The sequence below is a fragment of the Myotis daubentonii genome, chromosome 9 (genome assembly GCF_963259705.1).
Source record: "Myotis daubentonii chromosome 9, mMyoDau2.1, whole genome shotgun sequence".
NCBI classification, from domain to species: domain Eukaryota; kingdom Metazoa; phylum Chordata; class Mammalia; order Chiroptera; family Vespertilionidae; genus Myotis; species Myotis daubentonii.
The window spans coordinates 75,827,290-75,847,565 of record NC_081848.1 but is presented as its reverse complement, the minus strand read 5'-3'; the positions used below and the strand labels follow the sequence as shown (position 1 = coordinate 75,847,565).

General features: G+C 52.1%; 1 protein-coding gene across 2 annotated transcripts in view; it reads left to right on the top strand.

Moving 5' to 3' along the window:
* The window catches only part of LDLRAD3 (low density lipoprotein receptor class A domain containing 3), a 191,707-nt gene extending 172,388 nt beyond the window's left edge, over positions 1-19,319 (top strand). For both annotated transcript variants that reach the window (XM_059709650.1, XM_059709649.1), the window contains exons 5-6: positions 14,292-14,637; positions 16,307-19,319. In XM_059709650.1, the coding sequence (XP_059565633.1) occupies positions 14,292-14,637; positions 16,307-16,544 (584 nt within the window). In that variant the 3' untranslated portion in view covers positions 16,545-19,319. The remainder of the gene's footprint in view (positions 1-14,291; positions 14,638-16,306) is intronic.
* Positions 19,320-20,276: the final 957 nt, after the last annotated feature.

Sequence of the window (20,276 nt, the reverse complement as noted above, 5' to 3'; positions counted from 1 at the left end):
CCGGTGGCCAAACTGGCCGAGGCCCAGTCCTCCTCCCTCTGCCCCAATGGCACTGAGCTCCTAGGGCAGAGGTGGGCAACCCCTGGCACAGTGCCAAACATGGCACACCAGTAACTTTTGCTGGCACGCGAAACCCTCTCTTACAATCTTCCATTTACAATTTTTTTCTTAATATCGACTTTTTTATTTTTCAGATAAATTCAGTGTAGGTGCATCTTAGATAGATAAATAATTTTACATAACAAGTTATCTTAAAGACCATAGACATGGATTGACGAGAGAGGGGAAGAGCAGTTTCTATGCCTCTGCCTTAACTCTCCCTGCCTTCCTAGATCCGACCAGTGTTTTGGTTTCATCCACATACGCTTGTGAATCTTTGTTCTCAGTGATGACTTTTGTTAAGTCTCGTAATAGGAGTAGCCTGACGGATGAAAGTAGTAGCTCGTGCATATCTCTGAAGGTCACGAAATATAAACCTGATGTAAAATCTCTGTCATCAGTGATGCAGCAGCAAAAGTCCCACTGATAATATCAAGCGGAGCCATTAAGTTTTCTGTCCGACTATCAGTGTACATGTATACATTAAAAAACAAATGTATTTTTCATCATCATATACTGTGTTTTTGTCGCTCGAATGAATTCTATTATTTCTTCAAGGTTCTTCACATACGTACACCTTAAGAGATATCAAATAGGCCTAACATGTTCTCAAAAAATTAGGGTTGGCACGCAGAAGAATTTTGAGTCAGAGATGTTGCTGGTTTTGGCACGCACTCACAAAAAGGTTGCCCACCCCTGTCCTAGGGCCTGGGCTCTTCTCCGGCTATTTTTTGAGTTTTCTTGTTGTCATTGGAGTTTCTTTGTCCGTGATTTCCATTTTCCTCCAGTTCTTATATTTGTGAATTTTCCCCAGAGGATTGTTTCACATTCCCATCTCCTGCCAGCCGGGCTCAGGCCATGGTGCCAGCACGTGCCCTGCAGGAGTCCGCGTCGAGCTGGCGGCCACAGGCGCAGGCCGCCTGTCCCCGTGCACCCCCAGCCCTAATGCGCAGCCCCTGCTTCCCTCCAGGTCCAAGCTCCTTCCTCCTCTTTATTAATAAGTGACCATCTTTCTCTGGAACTCAGGTGTATGTTTTACAAGCTCCTTTGAAGCTCAAGATCAATAATTCATTCCGTTTGGATTTGCCGTATTCTCATTTCTAACAAAACCTGTGCATTTAGGATGAGCTCGGGCAGCAAAACCCTGGTCCCTCTGAGGTCTCCGTGGGTGTGGAGTTCCCCGTCAGCTGGGCTCCCCCACCATTGACTGTCATCAGTGTGCAAGGCCAAAGGAACTCGCAGCTCGTCTCTGCATCGAGCGAAACCCCAGGGCCCTTTTCCCTCGGTGGCTCTGTTTCTCCTCTCTGCTTCTTGGGAAATGACTTTGAAGAAGTGGGGTGGTCACAGGAGTCACGGGTCTAGCCCTGGAATTGTTTGGACCCAGTGGTGCCCACACTGAAAGGCTATTTGCACAGCATCTTCGGTCCAAAAAGACAACTGATGACAGTGGAGATGCCACAGATGATAGATAGTATCTCTAGCTGAAGACTCGGGGTTGAATGGTCTTCTAAACCAAGGGGAGCAGGGAGGTTTGCAGCACCTCTGATCCCCTCAAAGTCTTTGTAGACCAGAAAGGGTTACGTGCTTGTGTACCTGCCGTCAGACAAGCTGCTGAAGAATAGCTCCCGCTTAGGTCTGTGTTGAGACCACGTGCGAAGTTTGTAATCATGACTGATGATGAGATTTCCTCCTCTGAAGCCAATTTTTTTAAAAAAATTAGCCAAGTCTCCCTTTATCTCCCTCATTTGTGTGTTCAATTAGTGCCATCGGACAGAGATACTGTGGCAAGAGGAGCTTTTCAGGGGATGATAGCAGGGCCGGCAAACTCTCAGAAGTGATGAGGAGAATATTAATTGACGTGAGTCTTGTCAGTGCTCCTGCCCCAGGAGTGTTCGGTGAAGATGTGGGGTCGGTGTTAACACCAGTGTCTCCTTGCTGCTCAGGGTGGAGGCATCACCAGAAGAAGCATCTGAGATATTAAAACCACAGAATTGAACTAAAGGCCCTCACTTTTTGGTCGGGAGTTATTTCTTATTTCCTCTAAATTTACAGATTCTAAAATGGGGGAGGAAGCTCCTGGGTGAGTCCAGAAAATTAAATCCTTGTTAGAAAAGGGACCACTCATTCGTGAAAGTGAGTGGTGGTAAGATCGGTTATAATAGCTACTACCGTGCATGGTAAGTGTGGTAACTCCCAGCAGATCCTAAACCCGTCATTTCAGGCTCGTTGTTGCTTCCTGACTCTGCAGATAGTATGCAATCCCTGATGTATGGCTGAGCTTCGTGCTTGGAAGCAAGGGGGCATGGGTATAAACATGACGGAAACGGGCAATCAGTCCTTAAGAAATGTGGGGCTTTCTTTACAGGAAACTAGCTGTATCGGTAACTTCAGCCAAGGAGGGAGTAGGAAGGGCCATGACGTGGATCGGGTGAGGTGAGGTGCGGTGGAAGCTGAAGCCAAGAAAAGTTATTTCTAGTTGGAAAGCTGTGGGGAGGAGCCAGGGAGAGAGTGGCTTGGTGGCCACTCGAGTTTTGAAAGCTGGCCAAGATAAGGACAGCAGGTCATGTAGGGAAGGACCTGGCAGGCCAAGACAGCAGCATGCCAGGAGGGAAGACCTTCTGGGAAGATTTACCTGCAGAGCCCTGTGACTAGGAAGACTACTGTCCACCGCAGCTTTTCTAAGACATGAGTTGATTTTGCTCTTCGTACTCTAGTAGCTCTGGCTCAGGGTCTCTCATGAGGTTGCAGACACGGGTTGGCTGGGGAGGATGTGCAGGGAGGCTCCCTCGTGTAGATGATGGCAGGGTTCAGTTCCTTGTGGGCTATTGGAAGGAGGGCATTAGCCCCTCACTTGCTGGCTGGGGGCTTCCCTCGGTGCCCCCACATGGACTTCTCCACAGGGTAGCTCTCATCATGGCCCTCAGAGCAGGAGAAAGAGAGAGAGAGAGAGAGAGAGAGAGAGAGAGAGAGAGAGAGATATCAGCTGTCTCCCAAAAGCACTCCAACTGGGGACCAAACCCGCAACCTGGACATGTGCTCTGACGGGAATTGAACCTGCGACCTTCTGGTGCACAAGATGACACTCAGCCAACTGAGCCACACTGGCCAGGGCTAGATCCTCTCTTTAATGGTGAAACTACGTCAGAAAAACCCAAGTGGAGGGACCTGCTCCGAAATAACTGATCCAAAGTGTCAAGGTCCGGGAAGACAAGGAAAGACTGAGACTCTGTCACCGATGGGGGGATCCTGGACTGGATACTAGAACAGAAAAAAGAACATCAGTGGGAAAACGGGCAAAATCCTAATAAATTCTACAAGGCAATTAATTCAATTGTTTCAAGGTTAATTCTTACTTTTGACAGTCCTGTGGTTAGGGAAGGTGTTAATGCTGGGTGTGGGCTATGTGGGAACTCTTGCACTATTTTTTCAACTCTAAACTTATCTCAAAATAAAAAGTTAAATAATTTTTAAAAAGGAGAGCCTAGCATAAAGTACGTACAGTATCGGTATTTATTAAAATAGGCAAAATGACACTTGGTTTAGAAAAATGTATGTCTTTGTGTGGCTCATTAAGTGGAAAAAAAAATTTAATTGCCATGTGTCTTAAAAATCCTGCATATTTGCTAATGTCTGTCTGGACTGTTTCCTAAGAACAGAAACTGGTGCCCATGGTTGCCTCTGGGGAGAGGAATGTGGTGGCCAGAAGGCGGATACGGGAAACAGACCTAGTTCTTCTGCTAATCCTTCCTTAGCCTTTGAGTTTGAGCCATGCAGATGTTGCCTATTCAAAAAGGAAGTTTTAAAAACCTCAGCAGCCAGGGGAGCTTTGAGGCTCCCGGGGTTCCCTGCCCATCCCTGGTGACTCCTGCCCCGGATAGTCACCCAGATCTCCTGGCCCCCGGCTGGCCCTCAGTAGATGTCAGTAAATGGTTAATGCCTAAGCAAGGGTTCTCTGCTGTTGGCCCTTCACAGGATCTCTGTATCACGTCCATCCATGGGGGGGTCCTCTCATTCCTCTTCCTCGGAGGCCAGCTTTGGCCCTCGGCCGGTGACAGAAGGCTTAGTTCTTCACCTGCTTGTGTTAACGCAGCCCCATTAACGTTTACAGATTCTGGCCCGAGCTCTCTGGCCTCTTACCGGTGTCTGGGGAGCTTTTGACAGGGATACATGGATTCTGAAACGTCCCTGGGGATAGGATAGTTGGTGTTGTTTTCCTCTTTAAAGAATCAAGCAGGTAACCTTGAATCTTCCCCTGCCCCGGCCCTGTAGTTATTCATCTGCCATAGAACAGCCAGCTTCAGGGACCACTGCCCAGGAGGCTCCAGGTGTTGGCATGGAGCCCCAGGACCGGACCTTGTCCTGGAGAACATTAAAACCTCCACCACGCTTTCATGTCCGGGAGCACAAATATGGGACACCCAGGCACCTCTCACGGCTGGATCCACAGGCAGGCAGCATTGCCCAGCCACCCAGGGAGGTGGTGCTGGCAGAGAGCAGGCGGATTTTTAATCACGAAGGTATTTCTTTGTGTGTTTTTTAAAATATATATATATATATATCTTTATTGATTTCAGAGAGGAAGGGAAAGGGAGAGGGAGAGAGAGAGAGAGAGAGAGAGAGAGAGAGAGAGAGAGAACATCAGTGATGAGGGAGAATCCTTCATCGGCTCCTCCTGCAAGATAGGGGATTGAGCCCAAGCGTATGCCCTGCCCGGGAATTGAACCGTGACCTCCTGGTTCATGGGTTGACACTCAACCACTGAGCCACCTCAGCCAGCCGGGAAGGTATTTCATACCCAAGATGAAGACCAAGTTCGCCATTTCCTGTGGGAACATTTCATTCGCTCACTTTTACAAACACCAAAAAACAAAAGCCAGTGGAAGCCTGGCCAGGGAGCGTGTCCTTGGTTTCTTCCTCGACTTCTTCATTTCGCCATTTCCTCTGTGGCAGTTATTGTCTGCTTGCCATGATTGCCACATTTTGTGTATTCAAGTAATTTCCCGAAGACTGTACGCTGCCTAACAGCAGCTGGTCTACCTCTTAGCTCATTGCTCATTCCAGTGTCTGCTCTAGGAATCACACTTAGACCAGTGTGCGCCAGACAGTCAGTATTTTAGGGTTTGTGAGCCCTACGGTCTCATGTCAGAGCTAAGCAACTCAGCCATATTGCATGAAAGCCACGCAATATGGACCGTGCACAAATGAACAGCCACACCTGTGTTCCAATAAAACTTTATTTATAAAAACAGGCGGAGGGCCAGACTTCACTGGCCCCTGGGCTAGAGCATAGGGTGCTAGAAGACAGGTGGCTCAAAAGCAGGTTGAAAACAGTAAAGGGCCAGATCAAGAGTTCTCTCTAGGCCAGTGATGGCGAACCTATGACACGCGTGTCAGAGGTGACATGTGAACTCATTTTTTTGGTTGATTTTTCTTTGTTAAATGGCATTTAAATACATAAAATAAATATCAAAAATATAAGTCTTTGTGTATGCATGCATATAAGCATAACCAATGGACATAGGACACTGGGGGATAGGGGAGGCTAGGGGACTGTCTAGGGCGGGGGAGGGGGGGAATGGACACATATGTAATACCCTTTGTAATACTTTAAGCAATAAAAAATAAATAAAAGAAAAAATATATAAGTCTTTGTTTTACTATGGTTGCAAATATCAAAAAATTTCTATACGTGACACGGCACCAGAGTTAAGTTAGGGTTTTTCAAAATGCTGACACGCTGAGCTCAAAAGGTTCGCCATCATTGCTCTAGGCCTTTGTTAGGAGGTTGGGTTATAGTACAATGAGCAGTCATCATATTTACCTCCTCAAAGAGTTTCCTGGATGTCGTGCGGAAAATGGGTTGGAGGGGGGGCAAGATTGGAAATTGGGAGAGCAGCTAGGAAGTGCCTGTGGTCATCTCTGTAGCAAATGATGGTAACTTGTCCCAAGAATTGAAAGCAGAATTAGCAGGCCCCGCCCCTGGACATGAGTTGGCTGTGAATGGGAAAGGGTTGGACGTGAATGGAAAAGAAAGGCAGGGACGGGGGTGCTGCTGGGATTTCCCATCCCCCAGGGTGGCTGGGTGCCTGTGGGGTCGTAATTGATGCTTTCTCAGCCCCACAAATGAAACTGTATTTGCAGTGACAGTGGTACGCCTGGGGGAGTCTTCTCCCCTCCCCGGTTCTTAGGGTCAGCTTCACCCTGCAGTGCTGTTGTGTATGAGTATACGGCACTCACAGATTCAGGAAGCATCGCAGCTCCCAGCATCCCCCTTGAGTTAGCAGCGTTTGCGCCGCTGCTGACACTGCAGGCCCAATAAGCCACTGCATTATAACTCGCCAAGCCTTATTACTGGGCCAGAAACCAACTGACCCTCGAGTTCAAAGAATGTCTGCTAAGCATTTAATTTTGCCGTTTCCACCACACACTACAGGTAAATAGGCACAGTAAGCAATAGAAATAGCAATCTGTCCAGCCCTCCTTATTCAGCAAATTCCAGGAGGCACGTGTCTCCATTTTATCCGTTGCCGGCAGGAACAGTCCAGAATGTCATGTGCAGGAGCCTGGGTCGGTGAGCACTGTGTGCTCGGGAAAGAGGTGCGTGGAGACCCCTACGTCGATGGCCGGAATGAATAGAGTATTGGCCCCAGTGCTTGAGCTCATTCCCGAGGTGCACCCCCTCCCCGCCTGCGCTCTTTGGCTGTGGCGTTCTGTGTCCGCAGAAGAAATGGCAGCAGAGAACTTCGCTCCCCCTCCTGCACTCTCCCATTGACCTTTTTTAGGCCATCACACAACCCAGCAGAGTTCTGAAAAGGCCACCGGGGCCCCAGCTCCCAATCTCCCTCATCACTGAGTTTTGCAGGCTGTCTGAATCCCTAATTAATAATGCCCTTTTCTACCTTAGATAGCCAATTCCGTCTCTTATCCTCCAGCCAGTTCTGTAACCGCCTGGGCCTGTTTCTTAGCCAGGAGGCCATTCACCACCCACTCCCTGGCTTGTCATTGGCAACTTTCCTCCTCTGAGGGGGTCAGAGGCCGAGCTCCAGCTCTGAGGGCACAGCAGGTCTCCGCAGCCTCAGAGGGCGCTGGGATCGCAGGGGCCTCCTCCACACCAACATGCTCACCTCCTCGCTGTCCATTAGGGGCCCCGGGTAGCAGCTGTCTCGGTAGCACTTGAAAATGCAGGGTCACCTGGCCCGTGTGGCTCAGTGGTTGAGCATTGACCATGAAGCAGGAGGTCACGGTTGGATTCCCGGTCCGGGCACATGCCCAGGTTGCGAGCTCGATCCCCAGTGTGGGGCGTGCAGGAGGCAGCCGATCAATGGTTCTCTCTCATCATTGATGTCTCTATCTCTCTTTCCCTCTCCCTTCCTCTCTGAAATCAATAAAAATATTTTTTAAAAGAAAATGCAGGGTCTTTCAGGGATGCTTTCTTGCCTCCTTGACCCAAGGGCGGGCATGGGGAAGGGTGGGAAGGACCAGAACCCCTTGGTCTTTTCTAATAAGGGCAACTGAGAATTCCCAGGGAGGTGTCTGCCTCCCTCCATCTTCAGCCCCAGAGCGTTCTCATCTCTTACTCATCTCTCTCACTTGGAATTTCATTGTGTGGTGCTTGTCTCCAGCTTCTGGGTGGTCCTGGAGCCTCAGTTCCCTACTGGTAGGTGGGTCCTCTCTGGTTCCCTCGGGTTCAGGCTAGGATGGCTCTTGCTGTGGTCCGGCCGACGCTGGGCGGCCTGGCCTCGTGGATTTTCCCATCACCCTCCCTTCGGTTAATTTTAGAAACTTGAGTTGCCATGGAAATGGATCAGTGGGGATTTCATGGTTCTCTTTTGATTCAGTCATGTGTTGGTCTGCCCTTTAAATTAAACGTTTTCAATCTGCATCTAAATTGGGACAGGAGATGAGCTTGGAACGGGATCCCCAAAGGCGCTGCAGCCCCACAGGGTGGGTGTGGGGTGCCCTTGGTTTACATTGGCCAGGGCGCTCCCGTGACTGGCTGCAGGCGGCTGCGGGTAACCCAGGGGGCACGCTGGGGAGAAGCGGGCCCAGGGCCTCTCCCACGCGTGACCTTCTGTTTTGGTTCCAGAATCCCCAGCACTGAGCTCAGGGCACGATCCGTGATCGGGACTTGGTTAAGTGGATAAAAGAATGTGCTCTCAGACAGTCAGACTCCAAGCACAGGCTAACCACCGTGCACGCTGCCTCTTCGTGAATGGATAGACTTGTCCTCGCCCTACTTGCGTCTTTCCCATGTGCACATACAGGCCCAGAATTGTTCGTGCCGCTTCTGCCGACCCACCACTCCCTGACAGGGACGCCGCCTGCATCAGCTCTGAGCCTCACAGCGACTCTGCAAGGTGGTGTGTATTGCCCTTACTTTGTCGATGAGGAAGCTGAGCATTAGACTTGCCCAAGGGTGTCACAGGGGCTGGAGCAGGAGGAGGGTCTGGGCCACACCTGGGGACGTGGGTGGGATGGTCAGTGAGAGACACCGTGTACAGACGGACACTGGCCAGTGTGTAGGAACAGAACACTCCACCTACAGCAGCCAGCCTGGGAGCCAAACGCTCACCCCTTAACCATGGGCCCAAAATAGCCGCGGCTGGATTAATCCCTGGCAGCTTCCCTAGTGTTCACCCCCATTTCCAGCTGAGCACCAAGCAGAGAAAGCTAACTATGCTCCCCTAACCCGTGGTCGGCAAACCGCGGCTCGCAAGCCACATGCGGCTCTTTGGTCCCTTGAGTGTGGCTCTCCCACAAAATACCACGTACGGGCGCGCACGTACAGTGCGATTGAAACTTCGTGGCCCATGCGCAGAAATTGGTATTTTGTGGAAGAGCAAGTATTTTGTGGAAGAGCCACAATCAAGGGGCCAAAGAGCCGCATGTGGCTCATGAGCCGCGATTTGCCGACCACTGCCTTAACCCATCACATAGGCCCCCGCTTAGCCTCCTCTGGCTCCCCCTGCAGGCAGCCCCGGGCAGGACACCCTGACACCACCCTCTTCCCACTGCTCCTGGGCCTGCCTTTGAGTCTCTCCCAGACACAAGTGACGGCAGCGACTCCCTTGCGACACAGGCTCTGAAGCGGTCAACCGTTGCTTTGCTCCTCTGGTTGGTTTTGTTTATTCCCACATCGGGGTGCAGTGGGCACGAGTGCCCGATGGAAGGAAGGGCTTCCCGTGTGGGGTCCTGAGCGCGGCGTGCAGGGCTGGTCAGCCTTGGGCCGGAGGGACAACCCGTTGCCCCTGTACCACGGGAGCCACCTCCTAAGCCACCTTGCCTCCAGCATGTTGTCAGACGTGGCACCAGGTGAGATGCTGTTAGGGGTGAGGCAGGGGGAGGGGCAGCGTGTGCGGGGAGCACAGAGAGGAGCCTTCCCATTGCCGCAGAGGGACAGTGGACGGCTTCAGGAGGGTGGTAGCATCTGCGCGAAGGCTGGGAGGAGGTAGGACTGGCCCCGCTGAGGGGCCGGGCCCCGTGAAGGTCGAGGCAGGGAGCAGGGATGCTCTGGACCCGCCATCTGCAGCCAGTCTCCTCCCTGCAGGAACTCCATCGGCTCTCCGCGGGGCCTCCTACCGTCTGGCTCCCGGTGGCTCTGGTCAGTAGGAGCAGCAGCAGGAGGCTGGAGGGCAGACAGGGAGAACGGTCAGAGTATTTGTCCCCCCAGCTTCCTGTCTGCGAGGCCACAGTTCGGCAGTGGCCACGTGCCTCCCCCAAAGGGCTCAGCTCCTGTCGGGCCTCGTCCGATTCTAGACGCCACATCTTCCCGACCAGGTCTGAGGCGGGAAAGCTCTCCACGGCCCCTTCATTCAAGTCTTTATACACAGAAGCTGTGGGGCCCCTGTTTTACCGGCCAGAGGCACCGGGAGGGAAGTTGTGTGTGTGGAAGGAACCTGAGTCCCTATTTCTGACCCAGGAGGCCAGCACAGGGCAGGGGGAGAGGGAGGCAGAGATGAAGGGAACCAAGTGGGACGAGCTGAGCATCATGTGGAGCTGGTCCCTCACCCTTGAGGTAGAAAGTTCTGGAAAGGTTGTAGGCGGGGCCAGAGCCGGGTCAAGTCTGCAAGTTCCCGCGGGGTTGGCTGCTAGAAAGCTGCTGTGAAAACTGCATGAGTCTGTGCTGGTCCGAGGGATGAGCGCCCTGGCTGTGCGGGACCCACCGGCTCACCAGGCGGCCGCGGGAGCCAGCGGCAGCTCCGAGAGCGCAGTGGTCCTGGGTCAGGGACCCAGATGGCCGGAAGGAGCGCAGCAGGCCTGGCCGAAACAGGACAGGAGTGCAGGCCGTTTGACAGTGGAGCGCCAGGGCACCGGCTTGGGGGACAGCAGAGTAAATGGAAGCCCCGTTACCCACGGGTTGTGGGCTGGGCACGCGGGTCCCAGGCGGCTCTCATGTTAATCATTTAGCCCACAGGCTCATTGAGCTCTTAAGAAAAGTGAGTCTAGTCAGTGAACTAATACAAGCTGACATTTACACACAGAGCAAAGGAGACCAGGCACCACCGCGTTCGCAGCCTCAGCGTTTCTCCAGCCAGTGGGATTGCCGCCTCTCGCCTGCCGCTGCGGGCAGGTCTGCGAGGGCCTGCTTTGGGAGACGTCAGTGAGACCCTTAAGATCCACAGCGTTCTGCATTCCGTTCGTTTGAAGGATCTCTCTCTCTCTCTCTCTCTTTCTCTCTCTCGTTCTTAAAACCACATGTGGTCACACAGAAGTCACTGTTTCAAATCTGGACCCATTTGTTTTCCGTGTGAAAATCCAGCCCCTTTCCTCTTTTTTAAGAAACATATGTCCCTGGATAGGAAATTACTCCCTCCTTATGCTGACCTCCACTTTACCCCCAAAGGCAGCCCCTTCCAGCCTCCGTGTCTGGTCCGGAGAAGCGGATGAGGATGATGGAGGCTTGTGGACCCTGAGAGTTAGCATGGGCTCGTTTGGGATGATGAGACGTCTGGAGGGGGGGGCAGGGGGGTGGTGGTGATGTGCGCACCACAGTGTGAATGTACGTAAGGCCACTGAACTGTACAGTTAAAAATGGTTACATGGTACATTTTATGTGATAGATATGTCTCTTTTTTTCCACAATAAAAAAGATAAAAGGCCTGGCCAGCGTGGCTCAGTGGTTGAGCATCAACCTATGAACCAGGAGGTCACGGTTTGATTCCCAGTCAGGGCACATGTCCAGGTTGCAGGCTCGATCCCCAGTAGGGGGCGCGCAAGAGGCAGCCAATCAGTGATTCCCTGTCATCATTGATGTTTCTATCTCTCTCTCTCTCCCTTCCTCTCTGAAATCAATTGAAAAAATATTTAAAAAGAAAAGAGAACCAGCGTTAATTGAGTGCAGACCTCCCTGGCACTTGGCTCTGCTCTCTGTGGGTACAGCGCGGTGTACTTTATCCTCGCGGTAACGGAAGGAGATGCTACTGTTGCTTACACAGAGCCACCCCGTTTTAAAGATAAGGCATCTGAGGCTCATAAAAGTCCAGCCACGTGCTTGAGAACAGCCAGAAGCGACGGCCCTGGATGCAACCCCTCCGCTCTGTGCTGCAGACAACAAAGTGAAGAGGCCGTTTTATTTTACGTCTGAGTTCTCACACACACACACACAGCCCCCATCCGGCGTCTGAGGACCTAGCTGAGAACAGACAGGACGCCATCAGTGACAGCTGATGGTCTCCAGAGGCTCCCAGCGTGGCCGCCATCCTGTAACTGTCTGGGGCATGCTTCTGCCTTTCGTCTGGGGCTTTATTTGCTTCTGTCTGTACAGTTGATCATTGAAACAATGACCCACGGGAACTTGGTAGCTTCCATTCATGTTTGAGAGTAGCTGGAAAGAAAATTAACACAAAGCCCAGAGCTTACGGAGGAAGATCTGTGTCAGAGTAGGATTATTTGGGGGAATCTGGAAATATTGAGATGAGGATGGAAGACGATGTGTTTCACAGCATGTGGATTTTTGAAGGAGGAATATCTGGGTTCTGATGCTGACCCCTCTATTCTTTGTGTGACGTTAGACAAGTTAATCACCTCTCTGTGTCGATTTCCTCAGCTGAAAAGTAGGAATCGTCTATAATAATAAAAGCACAGTATGCTAATTAGACCGGACGTCCTTCTGGACGAAGCTGGGGCTGTAGGAAAGCCCAGGTCCTAGGTGCCTGCTGGCAGCCAGAAGGAAGCCCAGGTCCCGGGTGCCAGAGGGAAACCCAGATTCCGGGTGCCAGAGGGAACTGGTGCCAGCAGCTGGGGAACAAAGGCCTATTCTTGCATCAATTTTGTGCATCGGGCCTCTAGTAAAACAATAAAAGCACCTGCCTTACCAGCGTATGTGAAGACACAGATTTTTTTTTCCATTAAGTTGTGTGTATTTATTGAGTACCTACTATGTGCCAGGCACACAGTGGGGATACAGTGGTGAACAGAACAGGCACACCTTGAGTGATGAGGGATGTAGTAAAGTGTAGCCCAGCGCCAGGACACCATCCCGCGAAGCAGGGGTAGGGGTCGCTGCTGCTGCTGCTACTTGTCATCTACATTTTGGCCCCTGCGGGCCCATCGACACCTCCTCACCGCTTCCCGGGTGGGAAGAGCACAGGGTGTGGTCACCAGGTTTGCTCACCTGGACTGTTTAGATGATTCTTCCAACTGGGCCGCAGCCGTGGGTAGTTGTGGCTCTTCATTCATTTCATGCTCACCACAGCCCAGTGAGCTGGGGACTGTCACTCTCCCCCTTGTACAGAAGGGGCAGTGCTGCACAGAGAGGTTGACCTCTTTCCACAGGGGCACACAGCCAGTAAGCTGAGGGGCTGGGATTGGGACCTAGTCTGCCATGATGTTGGCCTGTGCTGTGCTGCCTCTCTCTCTTGAAAGCTTGGCATGGGGCCTGGCATAAAGTAAGCGTTCTGCACACGGAAGAACCCAGACATCCCACCAGTGTTCCTTGTTATGTTACGTGTACGTTATATTACAATTTCCCAGAATTTTGCACCCGTTTCCTGGGGGACCTGGTGGGTCTGAAGAGAGCAATGTTGGCCTCTGCTTGTCCTGCTTATGTTCTCTTCCCTTTTCACTTTGTCAGGAGAACGCAGTTATGGGTCACAAGCAGCAGCAGTGGAAGCAGTGGTGCTGCTAGTGTCATAGGGAGTTTGATGATGAGAAGATCCTTACTCAGGACCAAAAAGCAAACGTTTTAAGTGCATACATGTCCTAAGAAAGTGTACGCGGGACCTGGCGTGGTATTCATTGCAAGCAGGTGCACAAAGAACAATAGATGCTGTACCAAAGGCAGTGCCCGCGAGAACAGACTGAGAGTTGGAGATATGGGGATGGAAAGTATTCCAGAAAGCCCAGCCGGCGTGGCTCAGTGGTTGAGCGTTGACCTATGAACCAGAAGGTCACGGTTCAATTCCCAGTCAGGACACATGCCCGGGTTGTGGGCTCAGTCCCCAGTGTGCAGCAAGTAACTGATCGATGATTCTCTCTCATCATTGATGTTTCTATCTCTTTCTCCCTCTCAGAAATCAGTAAAATTATATTTTAAAAAATAGTAATAAATAAATACATTTCCATGGAAAAACTGATTTCTGCCGCAGGAACTATACTCCTGTTCCCTGGATATTGTAGTTCCTGGCGCTGATTTTTTTTTTTTTAAGCAACTTTATTGAGGTATAACTTACATAACAGAAAATTTTCCCATTTTAAGTGTGTCCTTAAATGAGTTTTAGTAAATTTACCGATTTGTACAGCCATCATCATATTCAACATTTCCCTTATACCCATTACCAGTTAATCTCTGGTACCCCCCCACCCCCGGCCTCCCCAGGCAACCATTCTACTTTCTGTCTATAAATTTGCCTTTCCTGGATATTTCATGTAAATGGAATTATACAACATGTGGTCTTGTGTTTGGCTTATTTTCCTTTGCATAATGTTTTTGAGGTTCATCCATGTTGTAACATGTGTCGGTACTTCATTCCTTTTTCTGGCTGAGTAACATTCCATTGTGTGGCCATACCACATTCTGTTTATCCATTCGCCGGTCGATAGACATGTCGGCGGTTTCCACTTCACGGCTATTGTCAGTTGTGCTGCTACAAACATTTGCACGCAGGTCCTGGGACCGACTGCAACACGGGGGGTGAGCTGAATCGGTAACCTCCTCCTTTTCTCTCCCCTCCGTGCTTTCTCTGCTTTCTCAGAACCGGGCAGCGGGCAGGTGTTTGTGACGTCGGAGAACCAGCTGGTGTACTACCCCAGCATCACCTACGCCATCATCGGCAGCTCCGTCATCTTCGTGCTGGTGGTGGCCCTGCTGGCGCTGGTCCTGCACCACCAGCGCAAGCGAAACAACCTCATGACGCTGCCGGTGCACCGGCTGCAGCACCCCGTGCTGCTGTCCCGCCTCGTGGTGCTGGACCACCCGCACCACTGCAACGTCACCTACAACGTCAACAACGGCATCCAGTACGTGGCCAGCCAGGCCGAGCAGAACGCCTCGGAAGTGGGCTCCCCGCCCTCCTACTCGGAGGCCCTGCTGGACCAGAGGTGCGTGCTGGCTGGAGGAGGTGGGGGGGGGGGCGGGGAGCCAGGAGCTCATCCGATGGGGGAGCAGAATGGTGGCAGCCTGGGTTCCTGGTCTTGCCAAGAGCCTGTGTTTGGGTGCTGTAGGCACAGCAGCGTCTGACATCTACTGAGTCCTTGCCCGACAGTTCGCATGTGTCATCTCAGTTAATCCTCTCAGGGACTCGCTGGGAATGGCTCTGTGTCCACCTCGATTTCACAAGGGAGGAAGCTGAGGCTCTTGGACTTCAGACACTTGTGAAGGACATACTGTTAGGATCCTGGCCGACTCGGGAATGCCACACTGACACCTTCAGGCCGCTGGCCGGCTTTCACGTTCTGGGGCCTCCGCTGCTACCACAGAACAGTGCCTGTCAGAGGCTTGGTTAATCCTTCTGGGATGGATGAATGAATAAAGGAGGGAGTGAATTACTAAGTCCCTTGACTTGGCTGGGCTGTGTGTGTAGAGTAAAAGGGGTGGAACAGCACCCTCCAGCTGTGTTAAGCAGTGGAACCCTTGTTCCTGATGGAGTCAGTATTGAGGTCAGAAAGCAGAGCTCTGGGGTTGACGTGGGTGAGTCCTGCCTGCCCGGCCTGCCTCCCTCCTTTGGGGACCTCCAGGGTGTCCCCAACTGCCGTTCTGGAAGTCCCGGGGTCCCTGCGGTTCTGAGGTTGCCGTGCCCCCCTGCCGAGCTCTGCTCGGCGTCCCCCTTTCTCTGAGTCCACACGCGCCGTGTGGCATGAACATTTTGCACCCCCTGTTCCTGGGGTGATGGGGTCCTCTTCACTGGCAGCTCTTGTATTATTTAATCTATTTTTCCCTCCTCATAAAAGGTAGCTGCAGGGGGCGGTACTCACGGATTTCTTGGAAAGTAAGCGTAAGTGTTCAGGATGTCACCCACCCCCATAGCCCCTGCATCCGACCTTCCCGTGTAGAGTAAGGTTAGCGTCACGGAAACGGAGACAGCGCCTGGGCCCAGATCCCAGCCCTGCGCTTACAAGTTATTGGTGATCCCCTGCAAGCCATTCAGTGCCCCCGCCTCAGTTTCCTCCCTAGGACTGGGGCATAAAGTAACACCTACCCCTTCATTCTTGTGATCCTTACTAAAGGAATGAGCGTGAGGTACATGGCGTGGGCCCCACTCACAGTGAGCTCTCAGTAAGTGAGAGCTGGAAAGCCAAGTGTCTTTCCTCTTATTTCTCTGGGAGCAAGATGCCGTTATTGTCCCTTCTACAGAGAAGGAGGTGTTGGGAGATGTCCTCTCACTTACCCAAGTCCGCACAGGTGGGCTTCAGTAAGAACCCGAATTCTGAGGCTCACCAGAGGCTCCATCAAACACCAGGTCAGCGGCTTGGCCACGGGACCCCCGCTGATGGAGCAAAGCCACTCTGCCAAATCACTTGGCATCCTCGCTCTGGCTCCACCAGAGAGTGTGGTCAGGCCCAGCCCAGTTGGCACAAGCCAGCCGGAGCGCACTGACCTGCTCCATTCCGTCTTATTACACACCCACTTGGACGGCCTCTCTGCTTGGAGGGCCAGCCTCCTCCCTCACATCAGCATCCGCTCAGAAACGGGCAGAAGTCAGCCTTGCCCTGGCTCCTCCTAATGCTTCTCTTTCACCTCCCCCGCCCCACCCTGCCTTCTCCACTGCAGACCCGCGTGGTATGACCTCCCTCCGCCACCCTACTCTTCCGACACCGAGTCACTGAACCAGGCCGACCTGCCACCTTACCGCTCCCGGTCGGGGAGTGCCGACAGCGCCAGCTCCCGGGCAGCCAGCAGCCTCCTGAGCGTGGAAGACACGGCCTCCAGCCCGGGGCAGCCCGACCCTCCGGAGGGCACCACCGAGCCCAGGGACTCTGTGCCCAGCCAGGGCACCGAAGAAGTATAAAATCCAGCTATTCCAAAGTCCACATGGGTTCATCCGCTCTGACTTGTTACCATCCTAACAACCTGCCCTCAGGGGGAGTCGGGGTGCCTCGGGGACTGATCTGGGGTGTCAGCTGTCTCTCCATCCCCCTCCTGCCCCAGAGTTCAAGGAGGTCCTCTGGTGGGTGGCCTGTCGTTTTCCTGGCCCCTCCATTGGCACGATGTGTGTGGACGTCTGTCCTGGGAGGTGATTCTTCCATTCGGCCCAGGGTCACAGTCACTCTCCACGTCATTCTTCTGTTACCGCTGTCATCTGGCTGAGGAGGGGACAGGATCACACGCGTTTAGGGAGCGTCTGAGAGAGCAGTTTCTGTGACGTGTCGGACGTGCAGAAGGGCAGGCACCCGGCCACATGCGCTGTGGGCTGCCGTCTGATAGCTGTTTGGGGGTCCGGTGCCTTTCTCCCTCGGTTAGGGTCTGTGTGTTCCTGCTAGCTGTCCTCTCTCTCTGTGCCCCGCCAGCCCCAGGGCCCCCCACCAGGAGGCCGCCATGGGATGGCCGCCCTGCAGGGAGGCCAGGCGAGCACCCAGCCTCGCACTGTCCTACGCATTCCCCTCCGTTCAGCGGAGGCAGCGGCCAGAGAACACGTTGGACACGAGGTACGCCCTTCGGTAATCGGCCGTGTCACCTAGAGGTTGTGAATGACCCTGAACCTGCCCTCTCTGGAGAGATTCTGGCTTTAACATTTTGCCTGAGAATCCCCGTTTGGAGAGCTTGTCTGGCCGCATGTATCATCAGCCTCGTCCCAGAACAGGCAGGAGTTTCCCGGGTTCTCAGCTCCCGAGAGGCAGGCTGCGAGAGCGAGGCCTGCTGTGTCCACGGCCCCTTCCCTGGCTCCGGGATCGGCAGCCTCCCAGCTGTGACCTGCCTACGGCCCGGCGATGTGCCCCCCACTGGAGTGACCCTCGGTGCCTGTGAACCACACTCAGCCAGCCGCCCTTCCTGCAGCTTCGACACTAGCCCCCCAAGTTCCCTTAACACTCAGCAGTCACCTTACCTGTGTATTTGGACTTGACCCTGCGGTTTCTAACCCGTGTGAGAACCGTATTCAGTACCTCCCCCCACCCCCAGCTCCCAGCTCCCTGCGCTGCACACCCTCCCCACCCCCAGGCCCTGACCGATGTAGGTAGGGTCAGGGTTACAGTTAGAGTTGGGCCCCTTCAAACATCCCATCGTTTCTCCCCTGAGAGACACGGACAGTGGACAATTTGGAGTCGAGATTTGCCATTCGGACTTTTTTTTTTTTTTTAATCTTTTAGAAATGCATTTGAAACAGTGTGTTTGGGTTTTTTTTTCCCTTCTAGTTAAGGGACTATTTATATGTGTATAGGACAGCTGTCTTTTTTGTTGTTGTGTTTTCTTTAGTGAGGTCCAAAGAAAGATGCAGACGGGGTTCAGGCCCGTGTCCCGCTGATCCCCCGATACAAGTCACTCCAGACGGGCCCGTGTGCCAGGCGCTGGTGCACTGCGGCGCTTGGAATTGTCATTTATGGAGTCCTCGAAGGATGCTGGACGAGGGACTGCCTTTCTCCCTCCGTCCCGGTCTCTGCGTTCCTGCTAGCTGTCCTCTCGCTCTGTGCCCCGCCAGCCACAGGGCCCACCCCCTGGGGAAGTAATGGGTAGAAGCCTAGGCCTTACTCGGCAAGATGCTGATGGGATAAAACTGGAACCAGGCGGAGCTAGGCTGGGCAGCTCGCACCCACTCAGGGCCTCTTTCCGCAGCCCAGGGCGCTTTCGGCCACCTCTGATGCTCACTCACAAGGAGCCTGCGGCGGGGAGGAAGGGGCATCCAATGATCCTTGTCCTGCAGACTTCTTTTCTTAACCAAATCCAGAGGATGTTACGGAAAAGCTAACCGCGTGGCGGTTTTTTTTTTCTTTTTTTAAGGAAAGGAAAGGAACCCAGTTGCTTGCATCTTTTACTTTTAAAATAACGCTTTATTTCCCGAGTAATCCCATAAAGCAAGGACTTGGGATGGCGGCCAGCGTGTGTTAGGACTCGGGCTGAACGGTGCCTCTCCTGCGAGTGAGAGTGGCTGTATTTCTCCCTCTGATGGGCCCCTGCTTCTGCCTGGTGCTCGGGAAGTGGCTTAGAGCAAAGGATTTTAATTTTAATTAATTTTCAGTGAACTAATCTCCTGTACAATTCTGCTTCCAGGCATTTTAGGGGAACAAATGCTGTTAGTAGATAAGGGGAGCTTATTAAATGTTTTTTAAAAAACAAACAAAAAAAAACCACAGGGACATTTTTATTATAGATTTGTGGTTGTTGTTTTTTTAATGAATGTTTTTAAAAGTATGTAAATAGGACAGCAAAGCTGCAGGGGTTTTAGGGTTTTCCCCCCTCAGGATAACAAAACAAGTGGCCCGCGATATTTTTTAACTCATTCCGATCAGGATATTTTTTTAGACGTTGCCTAAAATCGATGCCAACTGGAGAACCATCTCTGCTCTCTTTTCTCAAATGCGATCAATGAGTCCTTTTTTATTTTCGCATTAAAATACTTTCACTGTGATAGCTAGCTTACCACCGGACTCCGCTCCCTCTAATTTGACATCGACAATTTTTAAAAATGCAACTAAGTGGTTAATAGTGTGTGATGTTTAAAGTTGATGTAAACTGGAAAGGTTGTGTGCAGTTGTACTCCTTTTTTTTTTTTTTTTTTTTTGGCTAGGGTTGTGTGTTGTTGTTTTTTTAATTTTATACTTTTCAAATAAACATGCAGTTTCATTCTTTCTATTGGTGTGAATGGTTCTTCGCCTTTCTTAACCCACCTCGCTCTTCTATGGCGATGTAAAAAATGGACAGCTCCCATCTGTCATGACTTCTGCATTGAATTGATGCCGTAGGAAAGGCGGGAAAAGGAAGAGTCTGTTGGCTGGGTCTCAAAATGTGATGGGCGTTTAAGGATTCCACAGCTGGTGTGATTGGAAGGCAGAGGTGAAATCATGAATTCCAGTTCGTATCATGGGCCCCGGGATGTCACTTAAGAAGATGGGCAATGCCAAAACCGGTTTGGCTCAGTGGATAGAGCGTCGGCCTGCGGACTGAAAGGTCCCAGGTTCGATTCCGGTCAAGGGCATGTACCTGGGTTGTGGGCACATCCCCGGTGGGGGATGTGCAGGAGGCAGCTGATCGATGTTTCTCTCATCGATGTTTCTGACTCTCTCCCTTCCTCTCTGTAACAAATCAATAAAATATATTTTTTTAAAAAAAGAAGAAGAAGATGGGCATGAACTGCTTCCACTGCAGTGCTTTTGGGGGAAGGGAGAGGTAACTGTGAGAACCAATAGCAGACCCCGACCTCCTGTGCGGGCGTACACTGCCGCGCTAGCGCAGTATGCGGATAATTGGTTTAGAGCCACAAATGGTGCAGATTGGCCCCATCAGTGATGGGGACATCCTTGTTGGTCTTACAAGGCTCGTTTTAGAACCACGTGTTGACTGATGCCGCAAGCACAGTGGCATAGAGTCAGGAGGTCACCCATACCGCCACCCATGAACGGGAGAAGTAACCTTGGCCTTGGTCTTGGCCAAAGTTGAAATCCACATGGGAAACTAAACACAGGTCTACAAAACCTAGATTTCGATCATGTACTGATGCCCAGGGGTCTCAAAAGGAAGATCAGGCTATGAGACAGCGGTATCCCGAGTAGTCTAGAGTGGTGTGCCCCAAAGGTTTGTCAAGATGTTC